Below are 18,328 nucleotides of genomic sequence, written 5' to 3' on the forward strand. Positions count from 1 at the left end.
CTATGCGCGCTTTTCTTCGCCTTCCTTTCCTCTCTACGGACAGCTAGATACGGACACGTACACATGATTACATGCGCCTTCGCTTCACCGATCATACTTCCTCTTTCTCGCTACCATTCACTCGTTCCCTTTCTCTCTTTCCCTCTCACACAACACTCGCGCAAGCATCGATGACGATTTTTTCGACGTCTCGATTCCGAGTTTAATAACACAGCCGAATCTAAATTTCTCTTGGTTAATGTCGACTTCTTCGCACGATCGTTACGCACCTCCATCCTTGATTCGAGGAGAGTGGAGAAACAGACGCTCGATCTCCGTTTTCTCTCGGTGATTTTTTGATTCACAACGAGACGCAAAGTAGTAGCAGTAGTAGTAGTAGTAGCAGTAACAGTAGTAGTAGCAGTAGTAGTAGTAATAGTAGTAGTAGTAGTAGTAGTAGTAGTAGTAGTAGTAGTAGTAGTGGTAGTAGTAGTGGTAGCAGTAGTAGTAGTAGTAGTAGTAGTAGTAGTAGTAGTAGCAGTAGTAGTAATAGTAGTAATAGTAGTAGTAGTAGTAATGGTAGTAGTAATGGTAGTATATTGTGTAGTATCGTGAGCCTTTTCTCTCAATATACCTGTCGTAGATCGGATAGATCGGGTACTCACGCAGAGGAACCTGCGGCGTGCAAGGTCCAGCGTGACTCAACAGAGAGCAGAGAATCCAGAGTTCGATAGATCCCTAGACGGCGTCGTTCTTTTCGATCCGCACGTTGTTGATGAAGAAACTTACTTGCCGTTTGAAGTTCATGTCGTGCTTGTTGAAGGTGTGCGCGTGTAGAGCCAGTGCGCCCTGCGCCGCAGGCTCAATATGTTTCAAGTGTTGCTGCATTTGCTGCTGATGCTGCAACTGCAGCTGCTGTTGATGCTGCTGGTGTTGATGGAGATGATGCTGATAATGATGAGGATGATGATGAAGCTGATGGAGATGATGATCGGCGTAACGATCGGTATAGGGATTGACCACGCCGGTGGCAGCGCCCGACGAGATGCCGCCAAGGCACGAGGAACCGCCCCCACCGCCTCCGCCGCTCGTGGTCCCACCTGTCGAACCGGCAAGCAATGAACTGGTTAATGCCGAGGACGACGAGTGACCATACGGTACCAGCGAGGTCATCACGGACGGTCCCCTGGCCAAGGCCAACGTGCCGGGCTGCTGCGGACCACCCATGGCCGTTACCAATCCCTGCCGCACATGCGACTCGATACCTCCCGCGGTAACCTTATTTTGTTGTTGCTGTTGCGTCTGTTCCGTTATCGTTTGTTGCTGTACACTACAGCCCCCGCTACTACTAGGCACGGCGGTCGCTTTCAGCAACTGCTCCCTTAGTCTACCGCCGCATTCCTTAATACGCTGTAACTCGGCCTCGAGTAACGCCACCTCCTTCTCCAGGGTTTGTATGCGCGCGTCTTTTGTCTCCAAGATGGCCGTCAGGGTGGTGCTACCGGGCACGCCGCCTGGAACCGCCACGCTACCTCCGAGGACAGTACCGCCTGCACCTGATACGCTACCTAGCCCGACACCAGCACTTCCGCCCGCCACGGCTGCTCCGGATGACGCGGTCGACGCGTACGCCAGCTCCAGCTGCGTCTGCAGACTCTTCAGGCTCTCGTTCGTGGCTTTGAGCTCCTTTACAACACAAGCAATAGAGACACGGTTACACTCGTCGATGTTCCCTCATCTCGTGTCTCTCTAGCGAGCGTGCGAGGGACTTTTTTTGTATTTTTTTTTTTTTACTGCTACAGTTTTATTTTCTTGGTGTGATGTATGCGGTGGTTCGGTAGAAGAGATGTACTACGGTGGTTGAGTGCGGCTTCGCTAACACACGAAATCTGTCCCGTGAATCGTCGCCTTAGATCAATTAATTTTCGAGGGTGCAACTGCAACCACTGCGTGCGAGTTGTACGAATATTCCATCGAGGTCAATGTACTTGGAAGTATCTCTAATTTTTCATTGTAAACTATCGAATTTTCCTGTTATTTCCTTTCGGCGATTAATACCAACCATTATTCGCTCTATAAAGTATCGAAATTATGGAAATTGACATAGTCTAATTCTGACTAAGTACAGTCAGAATCTCTGACGACTTGATACTTTATTTTTACTTCTACGCTTAAAAAAAAAGTATAATCTTCATTTTGAATAGTAAATTTCGTTTCTTAGTAGACGAGTAATTCCAATTTCTTATATTTTTGTCGCATGCAGTGGAGAAACCTGATATCGAATTCGTTCAAGGTCCTTTCATTTCCACACGGGACAGTCTCGAGGAAGCGGAAGTGGCACCGGCAGCGTCCCGGTTGACGAAAGAAAAGCGACGTTCCGCCGAGCTTCCTTCTTCTTTCGACACATCCAGCCGATCATATCGCGCTCCTCCGAATGACCATGGGTCCTCTTATCGTTTCCCAACGTATAGTATTTTCTCTGATTCATCGACGTACAGTTGCTGTATTTATCCGGCGGGGCTACAAGGAGCACCACCGATCACCAATGACATCCATGATCGTCCACAAGGACCACAACGTTTTTTATTAATCGATCTCTCAAATATTTTCATTTTCATCTGATTTTCATCTGATCCACGATCGCAAGGTCACTTTATCAACCGAAGGCTTCTATCGTCTTTTCCAATACTTTTTTTTTTTTTTGTTACTTTTTTCGATTGTCTTTTCTCATCTCCGAGCCTTCGATCTTTCGATTGGATGCGAATTTTTGAATTCTCTTGTTCTTTCCACGATAGAAAGATCCTCTTGCGAACGCCGGGCGCCGCCGCAGTTCTTTCGCCCACCGCGACGTACGGCCGACATCGTTGTCCATATTTCTGCGCGCGGCGTTTCGACGACTCTCTTTCCCTTTCGTTCTTTGCCTCCTATCCTCTCAGTTATTGTTCGCCGATCGTTTAATCCCGAGGCGTCCTAATCGCGTACATTAAACTAACCAATGCAGCGATCGCGGCGCGAGCTTTATCGATCAGAGGATACTTTCGAAACGCGGCCACGTCGCATGGACAAGATGAGTACGAGCAATGCGTATCCACGACTCGTATTGATGGATGCTAACGGCACGTTCAGGTGCTATCAGACAACGGTGAATTCGATCTCTGCGCAAGAGCACTGTGAAGCTAAGTAGTGCCGAAAGAAAAGTGCTGGAAGGTTTCGCGTCTTTTTGGATCGATGATGGTGTGAGCGTGTTGGAGATGATCGCGATTCGTGGATACGCATTTCGGCGAGTATGTGGCCTGTATGTACGATGAATCCGTCGAGTGATTGCAAACAGATTCGTATTTACCTCGTTCAACGATCAGTGAGATTTATTTTTAAAGAGCGTACTCGTTCTTCTATCAATCGCGTAATTCTTTCGCGTATTATTTTTATTAAATAATTAATTAAATTAATCAAATCGATGATTAATCGTCGTACGTCGATGTTGAACGTTCGAATGATCTCGTGGAAACGTAGCTATTACAAAATAATGGTAGAGTAAGAAATTCGGCTTGCAACCACTCACAATGGACAAAACACAAGAGATATAAACGGTAGAGGATAAGACAGTAGATTACGCGAGGAGAATGAAGTCGTATTATCGCATGTCGCATCAGGTCGGTGCCAAACAGTCGCAAAGTCCTCCCTTGGGCCTGGGATCGGCTCGCCTTGACGCGACTTGACGACTTTCGGACCGTCCCGCTGCTCGTGCATCGATTACGACGAATGGCCATGATAGCGGTTAGTCGTGATGAGCAAGAACGTGTCTGAGATGTACAAGAACGAGAAGAGAGTATATAATATATAACTGGGTGGTAAAAACATACAGTGAGTCACAGCGGAGATGACCAGATCAAGAAATCAAGAGGAAAAATATATAATAGTGGTATATGTATCTTGTGGATGTACAGAGAAAGAAAAACGTGGTGCGTTTTTTATTCCTTTTAGAGAGAAAGTACGTGAATGTCGTGTAAGGAGGAAAAACATTCCGTAATCGTATTAAAATGTAATATATATATATATAGTGTAGCCATTCATTCGCGTGTGTATAATGTAAGTGTACATACACGAGATGAGTTACTCGATGGTAGAACGTGAAATATTTTGTAAAATATTGCCCCTCTGACAATATCGTGTCATGCTGTCGAAACCAAACTCGTTATCGCGAAAAATGTACAATGCGATTTTATGGTGCTTGAAAACTTTCCCTATGTTGGAACGATGTTATAGCGAAATTAAAAAATTCAAATTCCAAATATCGAAGAATTTGACAGATATTTCGTTGGATATTTCGTTAGCCACGAAGCAAATAAATCACAAAACTTTCTAGGTTCTACCGATGATCATTTTAACCGGTGCACACGTGACGTGAGAATGAACAGTAGCACATATCAAAGAAAATGATCGTATGAAAATGTTTCTCTTACGGGACGAATCAAAAGTCTCGCACGGCTCGATGCTATCCCTTGTCTTCCAGAGCTTCAGATCGTCAAAATCGAGTCGAGTGCCGTTTGGAATAAACGTTCGCTCCGTTCGAGGCTATCAATGCGACGATTCACCTCTCTCTCGTATGCATAACTTTATTCAATTTTTCAGTCTCTAGACTTTAATCGAAAGACGAGAAAAATATTGCAGCCATGGCTCTTGCACGGAGCATTTTTATTCTCTTTTCTATCCCATTTTCTAATTTTCGTTTTTTTTTTAAATATCCCTATATATAACATACTCCTTGAAAATTACAGACTTTTTAATTGCAGATATCTAACAACTGGCATGCTCTTTGCAAAACCACTCACATTCTCATTAATGACTTACGTGATTCTGTTTGTGCCTTACATCGAGAATCTCTTTGTCTTGTCCGAATAGTGCACACGTTGAAAGCAGTGAATGTGCATTAATTTCCAGGTGCATCGTCAACCGTATTCGATCCAACTTAAGCAGTTTCAAGTATGATGTTTGTTGATGGTGTCAAATATGGATTCGTTTGGTCTCGTTGCACGGTGTTGCGATATTGTGATTGACACAGAGCCGACTATGTACACGGTCTTCCATACTGCATATTTTCCTGATATTCTTTCCACGAATACTTTTTTTTTCTTTTTTTTTTTTTTGTAATTGATATCAATCGAACCATGTCACAGATAGAATCGAGATGTCCATCGGCGATTTTAATACAATATCTTCTATCTCACTGGAAACTCGCGACCATACGAAAATAGCGATTTAATTAAAAATGTTTCCAACTGTGAAACTACTGGTGAAAAATATCGCAGACTTAGCGGTTTAATCATAAATTTCATCTGTCGCGAAAAATCTATAAAATAATTTGGGACAAAACTGAAAAAGATTGGTCACGTATGAAACAAATATTTTCCGATCATCGATCGATTTTTATTCCGAACTGTTTCACGATATGAAAACCGCACGAGGCAAGTATCGAACAGGAAAATAAGCAAACGAGACTAGCAGGGATTGGCGTGACTTTTGACTCGAATTTCGCGGATTGTGTGGCATACGTACCATGGCTTTTCCGAAGGCACGATCTCCAGCAGGTGTATACACACAAAAGTTGAGACGCGCATGTAATATATACGTGTACGTCGCTTTTTTTTTGTCGAAGGCGTGACGTGGAAGTTACAGATTTCACGCAAAGAAACTCGTCGAGAGTTTTCATTCGATTCCCTAGAGTTTAGTTCGAGAAATGTAAAACAATATTTTATACCTTTCTGATAAAAGCGTGACAATTTCGTTCGACTTTTCTTTTAAAATTAATCTACAGGAACTATCCTATCCAGCCGTCATTTTGAAATATAGCGAAACGATTTAATTTAATCAATTTTTCCATTCAATACTACTTCGTACACCGTGAAAATAAAAAGTTACCATCCCTTTCTAATTACAACTTCCCGTTCCACGTTGATTCCCAGTTATTTTCGCATTGTGCTTCGTCGAACGCGATCTATTTCCAGGCACCCGACTTATCCTCGTTCTCGACCAGTTCCAATTGCGCGAAATTCCTGTTCACTGGGCCGACGTAAAGAAACACAGTTAGCAAGTTAGCAAAGAAACATCAACGGTCCGCTCTCGTTTCGTGAAAAACGAATCGATCCGATTTACGTGCTACTCAATGGGGGTTGATCGAGAGGGTTCATCGGGTGGGTAGTGATTTCAGAGTGTACGCTTCGTTCCCTGTCGGTTCGAGATAAATTCTTATCGAGACTTAATCGTGTCATCAGTGTACCTGTTCGGTCTTCTCTGGCAGGGCCTGGATCTGGGAAAGAGGTCACGTGCATGTCTTTGGCCACTAATTTCAGAGGAGACTTTAATGACCGGTTGATGGTAATGATCGAAGGTGTTGATGTTGTTGTCGATGATGAAGATAATGATGATGATTCAGTATTTTTCTCACGGCGGTAGTTATGACAGTTGATTGGTCGATAATGTGGTAGTTGTTGTAATAGTAGTTGTTATTGTTAGAACGGGGTAAGTGACGAAGGGGCGGATGCGGGCGTGAATTTCCCCCCGTTAGGGGTTGCTAAACGTTTTATCACCTACACATCCAAAGCAGCTCATTCCACGCATTTCAATCGCAGCACATTTTGTTCTTTCATTTATATGTATATATATATACACACACACATATACATATAAACATATTTTTAAATTTTTGCATGATTTATCATTGCATTCGTTCAGTTCTTTGTTTCTTTTTCTTCCTATTTCTCTGTACTTTCCCCGATCAGCCGTCTATATTTTTTTTGCCAAAGTCCTTGTCGTCGACGTCTCGTACAGTCGTCGTTCGATCCGCAGGGTGCAAAGAGAAAGGCAGAACAAGAGAAAAAGACAGACAGAGAATAAAGAAACAGAGTACCAGAGGGCAGGGAGTAAGAGAACGACGATGGAGAAGGGAGAGAGTCTATACTCTTGAATATCTCGTTTCTGGGAGACTGATTCCTGTCGCATGCTTTGTCAAGGATGTTAGCCACGGCTTGACATACTTCATTGGCTTTCTGACACGTTTCGCTTCCTCGATAAATAGCTTAACGCTATGCCCTCGACTTCTTGCGTTTCGTCTTTGATTAAGCTTGAGAGGTTCCGTGAAAGGAACTAACCAAATCGAAAACCAACAAAACCCTATCGACCGTAAATGAGAAAGAAGCATGCGCTACTAAAAAAAAATACGTTTGTCTCTAACACGATTTTAATCCTGGAAACAATTATCATCGTAGCTTCGTCGTTTGCCAGTGTGTAAAGTAAATAATGTTCCAATTAAGTGCGCAGCGTTCTCTTCGTTTGAACGAAAATAAACCATCCGGACGAATCGATCGATTTCTTCGCCCAACAAAATCCACGAGCGAAAGAAAGCTGAAAATAAAATCCTCTCTTCCATAAAACCAAAATCTGCCAGAATCTATTCGATTCTCGTTCGCAATCTTAGCAATAACCGTTGCTATAACAAAATTGCGCCACGTGCAGCATCACCATGATGCAACGTCACGTATTGAGTCCAATGTGCATCCGAAGATGCATAAGCATCCTTTCCTCCATTCGTTTCTTCTGGGATGAAGTATGTCAGTCATGAACGGGATCGATGGGATCTTAGATCGTGGGTGAACAAATCGGACTCGTAAGAAGGTGCTACTAAATCGTACGGCACAAGAAAAATGTCGGTGACGAGATAGGTCTTGGTGCTGGTGCATTGTTCGTTTCGACATCTCACTCTCGGTGCCCGACCTAGATGATCGAACACGATGATGGAAGGCTGCACCACGGAGGGTGCATCCTTCCGGTGCAAGAAAAAAGAGAGAAAGAAAGAATAAGAGAAAGATGTGATGATAACACGTCTGGTTAAAATGTATTTCTTTTGATTTTTCGATGCTCTGTCCGACCGGTATCATAAATGATTCTTTGAGAATGCTTAAATGAGTCCTCTGTTTATTTTCGCGTGAATTCCCCTCTCGCTAAATATCTGTAAATTACCACTCAAGCCACGTAGACTTCACCTAAATCCTAGATCTAAAACGCAGGCACATACACGGAGATGCAGGATTATCGGAGAATGTTCGAACGGATGCGACGTCGCCGTGAATTTCCAATTATTATTTCCTCTCGTTCTGCAAGAGAAACGTATTTTGAATATTCTCTCCGTTATGGAAATCGCGTGCTGCGTTTTCCAAGCTCCGTTTCCAGCTTCTCGTTATTGTGTGCAGGCACGCGTGCTTGAACTACTTTCTGTGCTTGAATTTGTTACGCTTAACGCGTCCTCCCGTGTTGCGAGTTAAGCATGTCTGACTCTCGAAAAACTATTCTACTGTTCCGCTAAGGATGAATACTAATGGGATATTTTACTGCATCCCTTGCTTGACCGTTATTCACCTGTTCTACTCGCATCTGCTTCAAATATAAAACGCTTTATTAAGTTGCACTCTTTTTTTATGTTCGACAAATACCTTCAGTGGAACTCTTTTCTCTCTAACGTATTGAAAATTCCCAGGAAACCAAGTCATTCGTAATAAAAAGACTTTCTTATTACGTTCTCCTGCCGACAGCAGGAGTTATTCGGTGAAGCTTGTTCAGATCTCCGCGGCGACTTCGCATCCGAGATTAGGCTACAGACTGGCTATGTAGTGCTAACTACACGCGAACGACGTTTTGGGAACGACTACGACGGTTCTAACAGACGAAATAACGTGAGATATGCGAAAGAACATGATGGCGGCGGTGCTCGTGGAACAGTAACGACAATAACGATACAAACATTTGCTACGGTGGTGGCGAAATAGCGACAGTATATAGAATGCTGCTAGAATAAGCGTTGCTCTGACCACTGCTAGGAAACCGTCCAAAAGCTCGCTTTCAAGACGCTGAGAATCGATGATCTGTACCTTTCTCTCTCTCCCCTTAAAAGGAAATTTGAAACAAGAAATAATGTTTCACTGTATTTTTAACGCAACGTTTTATCCCTTTCATCCCTTCGTATATTGTTAAAAACGAGGGCTTCGTTGGAAGAATGGTGCTTTCTTTTTAAATGTGAGAAATATAGAACGCGATACACAAAGTTCCTTTAGCTAGAGAGAAATATGATATAAGTAAATTTACTTTACGACTATAGCAACAAGTATATGATAAAGAGTATAGTACTCGATGTTATTTTAATATCTGGAGCATACAGGTTATTCGCTATTGTTTAATTGAAATTAATGTTTTCGCGATTTTTCTATTCGATTAATCGGAGCTTTTGGACGTTTCGTACGACAGATCGGAACAAGGACGCGTACACGGGACACGAGCGTCCGCGAGCACGTTGGTGCTGTGCAAGCGTGAAAGTGAAGGTACACGTGTGCTCTTTTTTGCGTGCTGGTGAACACGACGATACGCGTGCCTAATACATTGGGCCATGTTCGTGTGTATGTATACCTCTGGAACGTGTGCTGTTCGTGTTTGAACGTGATTGTATTCGAAACCGTAAGCGTCATGGGCCGTAAAAAATCTCGATCGATTAGTCCTTCTTCTCTTTTGGTGAGGCGACGAGAAGCAGCGGGAAGCGCCGAAGTTCAAGACGATAAATAAAATTGTATAATTCCTAGGTGGAATGAAGAAACGCGAAGTATCTCACGGCGATCCGATGATACGTGTGCACTCTGATCGCAGCCCGTGTCAGCTTGCTTCAATTCGATATACCGTACCTGATACACGTTTCGTCCGGCTTTCTCTTGCGAATACATGAGGGTAAAAAGATCATTTTCGTGCGAGGTTGGTGCGTAATCGAGCCGGTGATACGCGAGGCTCGATCACTCGTCGCATTTTCGCGACCGTGTCGTTGTAACATGTTATGTAACATGTTGTAACTAACGATTACACAGATTACTTGTTCATGAAAAGGAATTCTGTCACGTCGGTCGCAAAAATGCTCGTGTCTAGACGGGACATCCGTGTGCTCAGCCTCCTACTGTATATAGCAAGGGGAAACGTTTGCTTTTGATGACAACTCGTTTTTCCCTGGGAAATCGTTCGTTTTCCCTTTCTGGCGGGGTGGCGCGTGATGGCATAACGGCGCGGCGTGAAGTATCATACGCAAATGGGTGGAACAAGGGTGGCGGCGGCGGCGAGGGGGACTGAAGCATGAAATGACACGGGGCAAGAGAACTGTGAAGCCACTGGCAGCGCAATAATAACTCTCTACTTTGCAAGCAAACTACGTCACAACAGTGGGCAGCGATTTTAAGAAAGAGAAAATCAAACAAAAAGAAAAAAAAACAGTAGAAGAATAAGATATGTGAAAGAGAGAATATAGAACAATGTCGATCCCGTTTCGTAATATGCGTGTGCACCCGCATCTCTGCACCGCGAGATGCGTGTGTACAATGGTCTCACGATAGACGAACGATACATGATATGTACATATACGTTGGATGAGCGTGATAGTAACATATCGTCGATCAGAGTGGTAGTGATACATATATATGTAGAGAGAGAATAATAATTATATATATATATATATATGTATAATGAATATGCCGACATGGGTAGAAATAGCTTAAGGACCTGCTTCTGGGCCATCGACTGCATCTGCTGGAACATGATCCTTTCCTCCTCTTTTCCTGGAACAGCAGAAAGCAACGAGAAGCTCTTGGTATGTCTGCTCGGTGTCCAGATTTTCGTACGGTCTCTGTCTGCGTTTTACACGATTTAACATCAATTTTTAAAGGTCTCTTGGTACGGTTCTCTTCGTGATCTTTCATGTAGGGGAGGGGAGGAATATGATCTTTGAAAGCTTCGTTTCTCGTGAATTTTACAAGGTGAAATTGGCTTTTTTTGTTTTAACACTTCTTCGGTGATTGCAGCTTTTCGTCCTACAATACCATTAGAATAATACCCGTGTTTCGCTGTTACATGCCACGACGAAGAATCGATGCTATCTTTTTCCATGTCTCACTAGTTGAAGTTTTCGGTCAATGATCGAATGATATCTAAGCCGTAAACATCGTCAGAATGAAACCGAACGTTCTGAAACGTTTCTCACGACACCAGTCGACGATATAACGGGTTGTTATCGTCAACCAGCCTTGTATCTCGGTCACAGCGAAACTGCGATGACGATATTTTCGTGCATCCAGCACGACCTTTCGCAAATAAGCACGCTTACGTTCTCGCACAAAATAGTTTCACGATCCAGTTGCAAATATTTACGCTACAATTACCGCGGTTACGGCCAACTTTCGTTCGTTTCGCGATTATTAGCTGCCACGAGCGAGTGAATATTACAGGACCACATAACCGCGCGGAATTGGGCACGAAGAAAATTCGTCCGGAAATTTCGGCGGAAGTTGAACCCCTTTACCGCTTTGTCCTGTTCTACGTGCACTCTCTTTATGATTATTATACGGGGAAGTTGTTACACGGCGCGTAATTTCGCGGATTATTTTTCCCCAGGAATCGAGGAGCGCAACGAGCGCAAGCGCGCTTTAATTTCGCGCAGAACTCACCGACGCGAGGGTTGCACACGGCTCAAGGCTTCGTGAAATTTTATTAATCGTCAACTTTTTCGACAGTGTTTTCGTTGAAGTGTTAGTAACGATAAATATTGTTTTTCATCTTCTTAAGAATCTTTTCGTAATTCACTATAGAGTCACGTGATGCTGCTAATTCAAACGAAGGTCTTCGTCGCTAGAATGTTATTATATGATGCACGAGGATAAGTATCTGCAGAATGGTCACACACACATACTTTTACTAAAAGATGAAATACTTTAGTAAAGGATAGCGAATGCTCACAGAATTGAAGTGAATTGATCGAACAATTTTTACATATTTATGGTAATACTCGATGATGCTCTTTACGGTTTTACGATATCGATTCTACAAAAATTCGTTAACCTCTTGCCTTACCGTTTCTTCAGTAGCCATTTAAGCTAGCGCTAACTATTCATTGTTATAACAGAGCGTCGAATGAAGAATATTAAGATATTATATGCAGTTTAGATGTACCTAACGATCTTCTGTCTAAAAAGTTGAAATTAGAATTACAGTTTAATGCAAATCTTCTTATCAAAGTAAACTTATCTTTATTAAGCGAGGACCTAAACTCTTAGAGCCACAATTCGTGCCTTAATACTACAAGACAAGAGGTTAAAGAGTTACAAGCGTTACATTAATATTTCTTATCTCACTTCATTTCTGTCTTTGCAGAAACCGCCTGGAATGCCACTGTTGCACGAACGAGACGTTAATTAGTAAAAATGATGGCGTTTGTGTAGGAAAGTCGAATTTGAATGGAATGCCTCACCCATCCCCTTGTTTTGGAGCATCTCGAGCAGCTTCTTGATGCTTTCATCACGAGCTTGCAGGGTTTGCTTCTGTGTCTCTATTCTCAATTCCAGTTCCTGTAATCGAAAAAAGAAAACGGTGAAATCGCATTTTACGCGACCTCTGAGAACGCAAGTTCCACTAGCTTTAACTGACATTTCGCCGAGGTAATTGAAAAAATCCAAGCTCGTTCGCAAGAATTCGTTTTACAGCTTCTGCTGACCTTCCTCGTCCTGGCGCTTATGCAATAATACCGGATCCATGACAAATTTATCACAGGTAATCTTCATTCCAGAGTTTAACGAGGTCGCTAACAAGACGGCCGAGTTCCTACTTTTATTTTATGAGGAACGCACGAACACGGCGTCGCGTCGATGACTTCAATTTCTTAAATTGAAACTTGCAAACGAAAGCATGCGGATCTTTAAATAACAACGCCATTGAGACAATAAAGTGACAGAAAGACGCAAAGACAATTGTTCTCTGTTGAGCGTCGAGGTGAAGCATAGAGAGACGAAGGGAACTGGGTGTTTTACCGTAAAATGCTCGATTTGTGTTACGTCGTTGGTAGATAGTGGCGCTTGACGCCCGTATAACGAATTTAGACCGCCCCTTTGACGGCAGAAACGTAATTAGCCTGGAATTAGACACCCGCTGGCCGTCTCTCTTCCTTTTCTTGCCGACGTCGTCGCCGGAGAACGTTGTCGGCCGAACCTTATCGTCGATATCGTTTGATGCTTCTATACGAATTTCCTGCACTCTGATTTTTCCTCTATTTTCCTAATTTATTCAGATTTCTGCGAATATGCTCTAAGCGAATTGTACAGTAGAACGCCGTGGCAGCGAAACTTTCGCCAGTGTCTGATTAATTAAACTCCTACCGACTGGATTTACCTTTCCAAATATAAACTTCTATTATTTGAGGGACAAAAATGGAGAAAATTGGCAAAATTCAATTATACGAAATCCAGTTATAATTTTTTGACCAGAAAATTCGATTTACCTTTCAAGATATTTTCTCCTTTCCACAAATACCTCTCACGAGGGTAAATAACAAAACGACCTGAAAGAAACGGCTAAACAATATCTCCGACAATTTTATCGAGGTTAATAACCCAGTTCCTACGACAAACGATCAAAGTTTTAGACCGCGTGATTATTTCTTTATCCGTATTCCTCAAAAGCAGAAACCAGTTACCGCAGAAATGGTCTTTCAGCTGCGCAAGCTTTCTCGAAGCTTAGCTGAAAATAAATGCACCCGGTTCAATGTTAAACGGTCTAAGTTCAATAAACGAAGACATTCGGTCTCTGGCTTATGCTCGAAATACACCAGAGAATCTGCGAAGGATTTTCGAACAAGCGTAGACTTTTCTTCAATTCTGTGCACATTCGAGAATACATTTAATTCGTATCAAGATCCGATTCGGATTTGTCTCAAAACGCTTAATTTTTTCTCTCCTGTTTCTTTCGATCCTAGGGGAGGATCTATCTTGTTTTCTTTTTCTCCTCAAAAAAAATATCATAGTACTAAAGCTGGTATCGACATAACCCTCCTTTTTCGTCAATTTTGCCGAGAAAAAGGAAAACCGAGGAGTCGGAAAGGGGCGGGGGGGGGGCGGAGAGGAAGACTAAGAGACAGAGGAAGACGATATCTAGCGATCGATCGTGAGGGTCGACGTGATAGCGGCTTGTCATGAGAAAAATGATACCGGAAGTCAGAGGGTAGTGTCGATGGACCTTACCACGATCGGCGTATTCGATAATAAAGACTGAGAGAACGTAGCCAGAAAGCGGCTGCATAATTTGGCAAGTGGCCAAAGGCGACCAGTTGCTTCCAGTGCGTTGCACGTTTGACCTGTCTACGCGATCGTTTGGCCGGGTATACGGCGTTAACTCGTTCGGTAGAATTTTCGATCGGCTCCGACCGATTCACTGGCGGTTCTTCAACTTCCTTACGCTAGTGGGACTGTGTATACTTTTGGGACCGTCGCTCGAATCGATGAGCAAGCTCCGAAGCGAGCTCTAGATTTTAGTATTCCAGATGGATCTCATTGGGTGTTCTTCGCGTGAGAAGGAATGATTTGATATCCGGCTCGATACCGACAACTTCCTCTGCAATGGAACCTATTCGAACTGAATGAACGAGCTGGTTTCAATGCGACGAATTGATATTACGTATGCTGCCAGAACGAAAGCGAACGATCGTGCACGAGATAATCGTGGGGCTCGATTTACTCGCCGTTTTGACAGGATACAAGCGATTTAGATGCCGATTCGTTCGCCTAATCTGTAACGGGTGCGGTTTGACTGGCGCCCAGGCGTCACGCGAACAACCGAAATAGACAAGAGGTTTAGATGTTGTTCGAGGTAAACGACCGATTGTCCGCCAACGGTTCGCGATGCTTCCGGAAATCTTGGCAACGGCAGCTATCAGCTTCCCGCAATAACTCCGTTAATTCTGCCACCCAGTGGCGCCGAAAGCGATCCAACGGTTTCTCCGAACCGCTGTGCTGGATCAATAAACTCCGGTGGAACACGAATGTCGTGTTGCGCCCCGGCGAAATTAGATTGCGTCGTGATTAACGATAATTCTATAGATTCCGGGGGAATTTACAAAAGAAATTTCACAGATCTCGAAGGAGACTAAACAAAAAGGCAATGTAAATTCGATTCGATCGGAATTTTAGATCGACATCAGGTACAATCATTAGCTTTATCGTGTAGTATCGTCCAATTCTGTTACTTCTAGAAAATTTACACCGCAATTTCATCAATTTAGAGAACGCTGGAGAGAGACAGATTGAGACAATGAATTGAAGATAGCGAATTTAAATAACGAATTCACCTTCTAGCTATCTTAACGATATGTCCCAATTGTTCCTATGGAACAAAATGGAACATAAGTAATTCAATAAAATAATATAAAACAAAAAATATTGTGCATCTATTACTTCCTTATAAAACGAAAGATACTTTTGAGATAACCTAATATTATTCATACATCGAATTATGCTTAATCTTATCATTATGCTTATCTTTATCAGAGACGAGAAAGGGATTCTCTAAAATGTTTCAAAGCACAAGATGTAGATAATACTCGGTTTTGCAAGGTATGTACCATTCATTGAGGACCGGAAATGAGAGAACGAGGTCGTACGACGAAAAAGATGGCTGGTGGTTTTGAAATTCGCGACCCGGCCTCTACCTTTGCTCCCGTTTCGCGCCTTCTATTCCTATTATTCCTCATTATAATGATCGTCCGCCAGTGAACACCATTCTTCCGGCGAATTCCAATCCGAACGAAAGCCAACGATCCTCCATTCTTTCCTCAAAATTCATTATTTTCTGCGGACAAGACGATGGGTGAACAGGTCCCGTCCAATCTTCCGCATTATGAAGGAAGAGTTCAGGGTTAGGGTTAGGGTTTCGTTTCCTATTGTGTAAACATTTAAAAATATTGGTTGTAACAATGAAATGTCTGTGTCGACGCTTCAAATTCTTTACGTATATAGTACTAAAAAAAGTATGTAGTTTGAGTGTTTCGAGGATCTTGAAATACTGCTTTCCTTAGCTGAAATGTCTTTTCTGGCATGTTTTCGAAATATTTAAAATTCTCCATGTTTTTATAGCTTTTAGGCGAAGTTATATCATACAGGCTGTAAGAAAGTAATGGCAGAATATTTTTAATCGAGCGAAGGAAAGCAAAGATAGCAGAAAAAAAATGCAAAAACTTAACTAAAGAACGCGGAGTAGTTTTAAAAGTTCATCGATACTCTTTGAAGTGGTAGAGCGATTCGTCGTTAGTTACTTAAATTTTCTTTTGGCGATAACGACGTTGAAAACGAATAACGGAGTAATGCTGCAATATTTTTACTTTCTGAAATTTAAAATAAAAATATTGTTGGAAAATAGTATTAGAGACTTTGCAGCTTAACGAGGAAAATGTATGAAACTATGCTTTCATTAATAAATTTACTTCAATGAGAAGCAAAATCATATTCCTTTGAGTGGATGCAGACGGACATTTTGTATGTTACGACCTAATAAAATCGACCTGATATTTCGTTTTTTTTATTATGTCACTCGTGTCGCGATAAGCGTAAGAACTGGAGCGAGAAGGATTGATAACATTCCCCTTTGGTGCGCCGGGAAATGTAAAGTTCGAGGTTGAAAAATCCTCGTTCTTGTTTTGTTTTTTTTTAAAGTGGATAAACCACTTACCTTGATCGTGTCACGAAGTATGGCGATCTCTCGCGTCAGATGCTCGTTCTCGTTGTACAAAACTTCCATTTGCTGTTGCATCTCGACGCTTGGCCCTCGCATCCGCATTCTCAGCTCCTCTTCCAGTTGTCGAACCATCATACTTTGTTTCTGTAACAGAAAATAAATGAATTTTTTTAAACGAGATCGTACGCTGGGCTCGGCTAATTGCGTTAATAAAAAGTCACATTACATACAGGTACTTGTGTGTATTACAGTGCAATTTCCAGTTGGACGAGTTGAAATTAAAACGCAGAGTTTCTTTGTTTCGCCTGTTATTTTCTTACGTTTTACACGGAATGATATAAAAGTCAATAGTTTCAAGCCACTTGGCGTTTGAACGTGTATACTTGGATAATTGCATATTCGAGCTACGCGAAACTACTTCGAGCATGAAACTGATAAGCGGATCGATAGAAGCTCGACACAAGGGAGCACTTTGTCACTCTTTCCAGGAAAGTGTTTTCAATATTCCTCTTTATATAAATACTTGAGCTCTCTGCAAATATTAAAATATAATGGAATTGAAATACAACAAAATCTGGAAACAGGCAGCAACGTATAAAAATATTTTTTATTTTCCTGGCAATTTTTAATTACCTAAAAGTCACGTTCCACTCAACGAAGCAGACACGTAAAATGCATTATTCGCGAAACATTTCGTCTAGCGAATCTCGAGTGCTGTCTGATTCTCTTTTGGAGTACTTATCATGATGCTCGATGATATCGAAGAGGGATTCGGTCTGTTTGTTCGAAAGGAAGGCGTTAGAGCTACGAGACAAGGTTGTCGTCAACAGGGAGTCGGACGAAACGGGAAGAAAATCGGGACCGATTACACGTTGAAAAAGAGAAATCGGTGTCTGGAAAGAGTTTCCTCCGAGAACGTGCGAAACGCTCGACCAAAGTCAATATTTCTAGCGGAAGTTCGATCGTCGTGCACGTTCTCTTTAGACTCGCAACGCTTTTCCGGCATCTTTCCATCTCCATTTCCTGTCCCGTCTTTCTGAATCTTCGACTGAATTACTTTGACCCTTCTTCACGTTCTCCTTTATTCATCTTCTTTGAGCTGTGTATTCCTTTGCCAGTTTTTGAATTTTATTATTTTTTTTCTTATCCTTCCAGTAGAAAGAGCACTCTTCTTAAAGCTTTGTATCGCTTCTTAGAAGGTTGTTATGGACTTTCCATCTATTTGCAGACGTTGCATTAAAATTTTCCCTATTTCCTTTAATTAATATATACGCGGTCTGTACTATAAGCCAGCCGGTTGCTTCTCTTTGCCAAATTTCAGTATTTCTATTATACTCCCATTCCCTGTTCCTCTTTCACTTTACGTCTTATTTCTTGTCTTTCGAATTTCTTCGACGTCGCTTTCTGCTGCTTGAATCTCCCACTCGACTCTGTTTTCGTGAATATTCTTCCAAGGCCTTCATCAAGCTCGTTAGGCATCGTTAATGACGACAACGCGACGCTAGTGCGACAAAGGAAACAAACTAACGAAAAAAAAAAAAAAAAAAAACGTTGCCGCAGACCGGATGATTAGAAGCAGCATGTTTCGGCGTATATTTCACACAAGAACAACGAACTGCCGTTTGGCGGAGTAAAATATTCTCGCTCTCTTCATCGAGCCCCTAACTGAGCAACTTTCGTAATTAAGTCTAGACGCATGTAATTTATGACAGCGATAATTCTTAGAACTCGGTGAAAGCTAATGAGATAATTAGCAATTTGATAAAATTTATAATTTCGC

The 18,328-nt window shown here is 42.3% G+C and overlaps 1 protein-coding gene across 7 annotated transcripts in view; it reads right to left on the reverse strand.

Moving 5' to 3' along the window:
• The window catches only part of LOC117230340 (trichohyalin), a 60,242-nt gene that overhangs the window by 23,908 nt on the left and 18,006 nt on the right, over positions 1–18,328 (reverse strand). For 2 of the 7 annotated variants that reach the window (XM_033487681.1, XM_033487680.1), the window contains exons 2-4: positions 16,543–16,692; positions 12,302–12,398; positions 10,561–10,688 (exon numbers count right to left, since the gene is read on the reverse strand). In XM_033487681.1, the coding sequence (XP_033343572.1) occupies positions 10,561–10,688; positions 12,302–12,398; positions 16,543–16,692 (375 nt within the window). Of the gene's footprint in view, positions 1–768; positions 1,666–10,560; positions 10,689–12,301; positions 12,399–16,542; positions 16,693–18,328 lie in introns of all 7 variants that reach the window. The other 5 variants (XM_033487683.1, XM_033487682.1, XM_033487677.1 and 2 more) reach the window with 4 other exon arrangements.

Source organism: Bombus vosnesenskii, unplaced genomic scaffold, assembly GCF_011952255.1.
Source record: "Bombus vosnesenskii isolate JDL3184/JDL3185 unplaced genomic scaffold, Bvos_JDL3184-5_v1.1 scf7180000013266, whole genome shotgun sequence".
Classification (NCBI taxonomy): Eukaryota; Metazoa; Arthropoda; class Insecta; order Hymenoptera; family Apidae; genus Bombus; species Bombus vosnesenskii.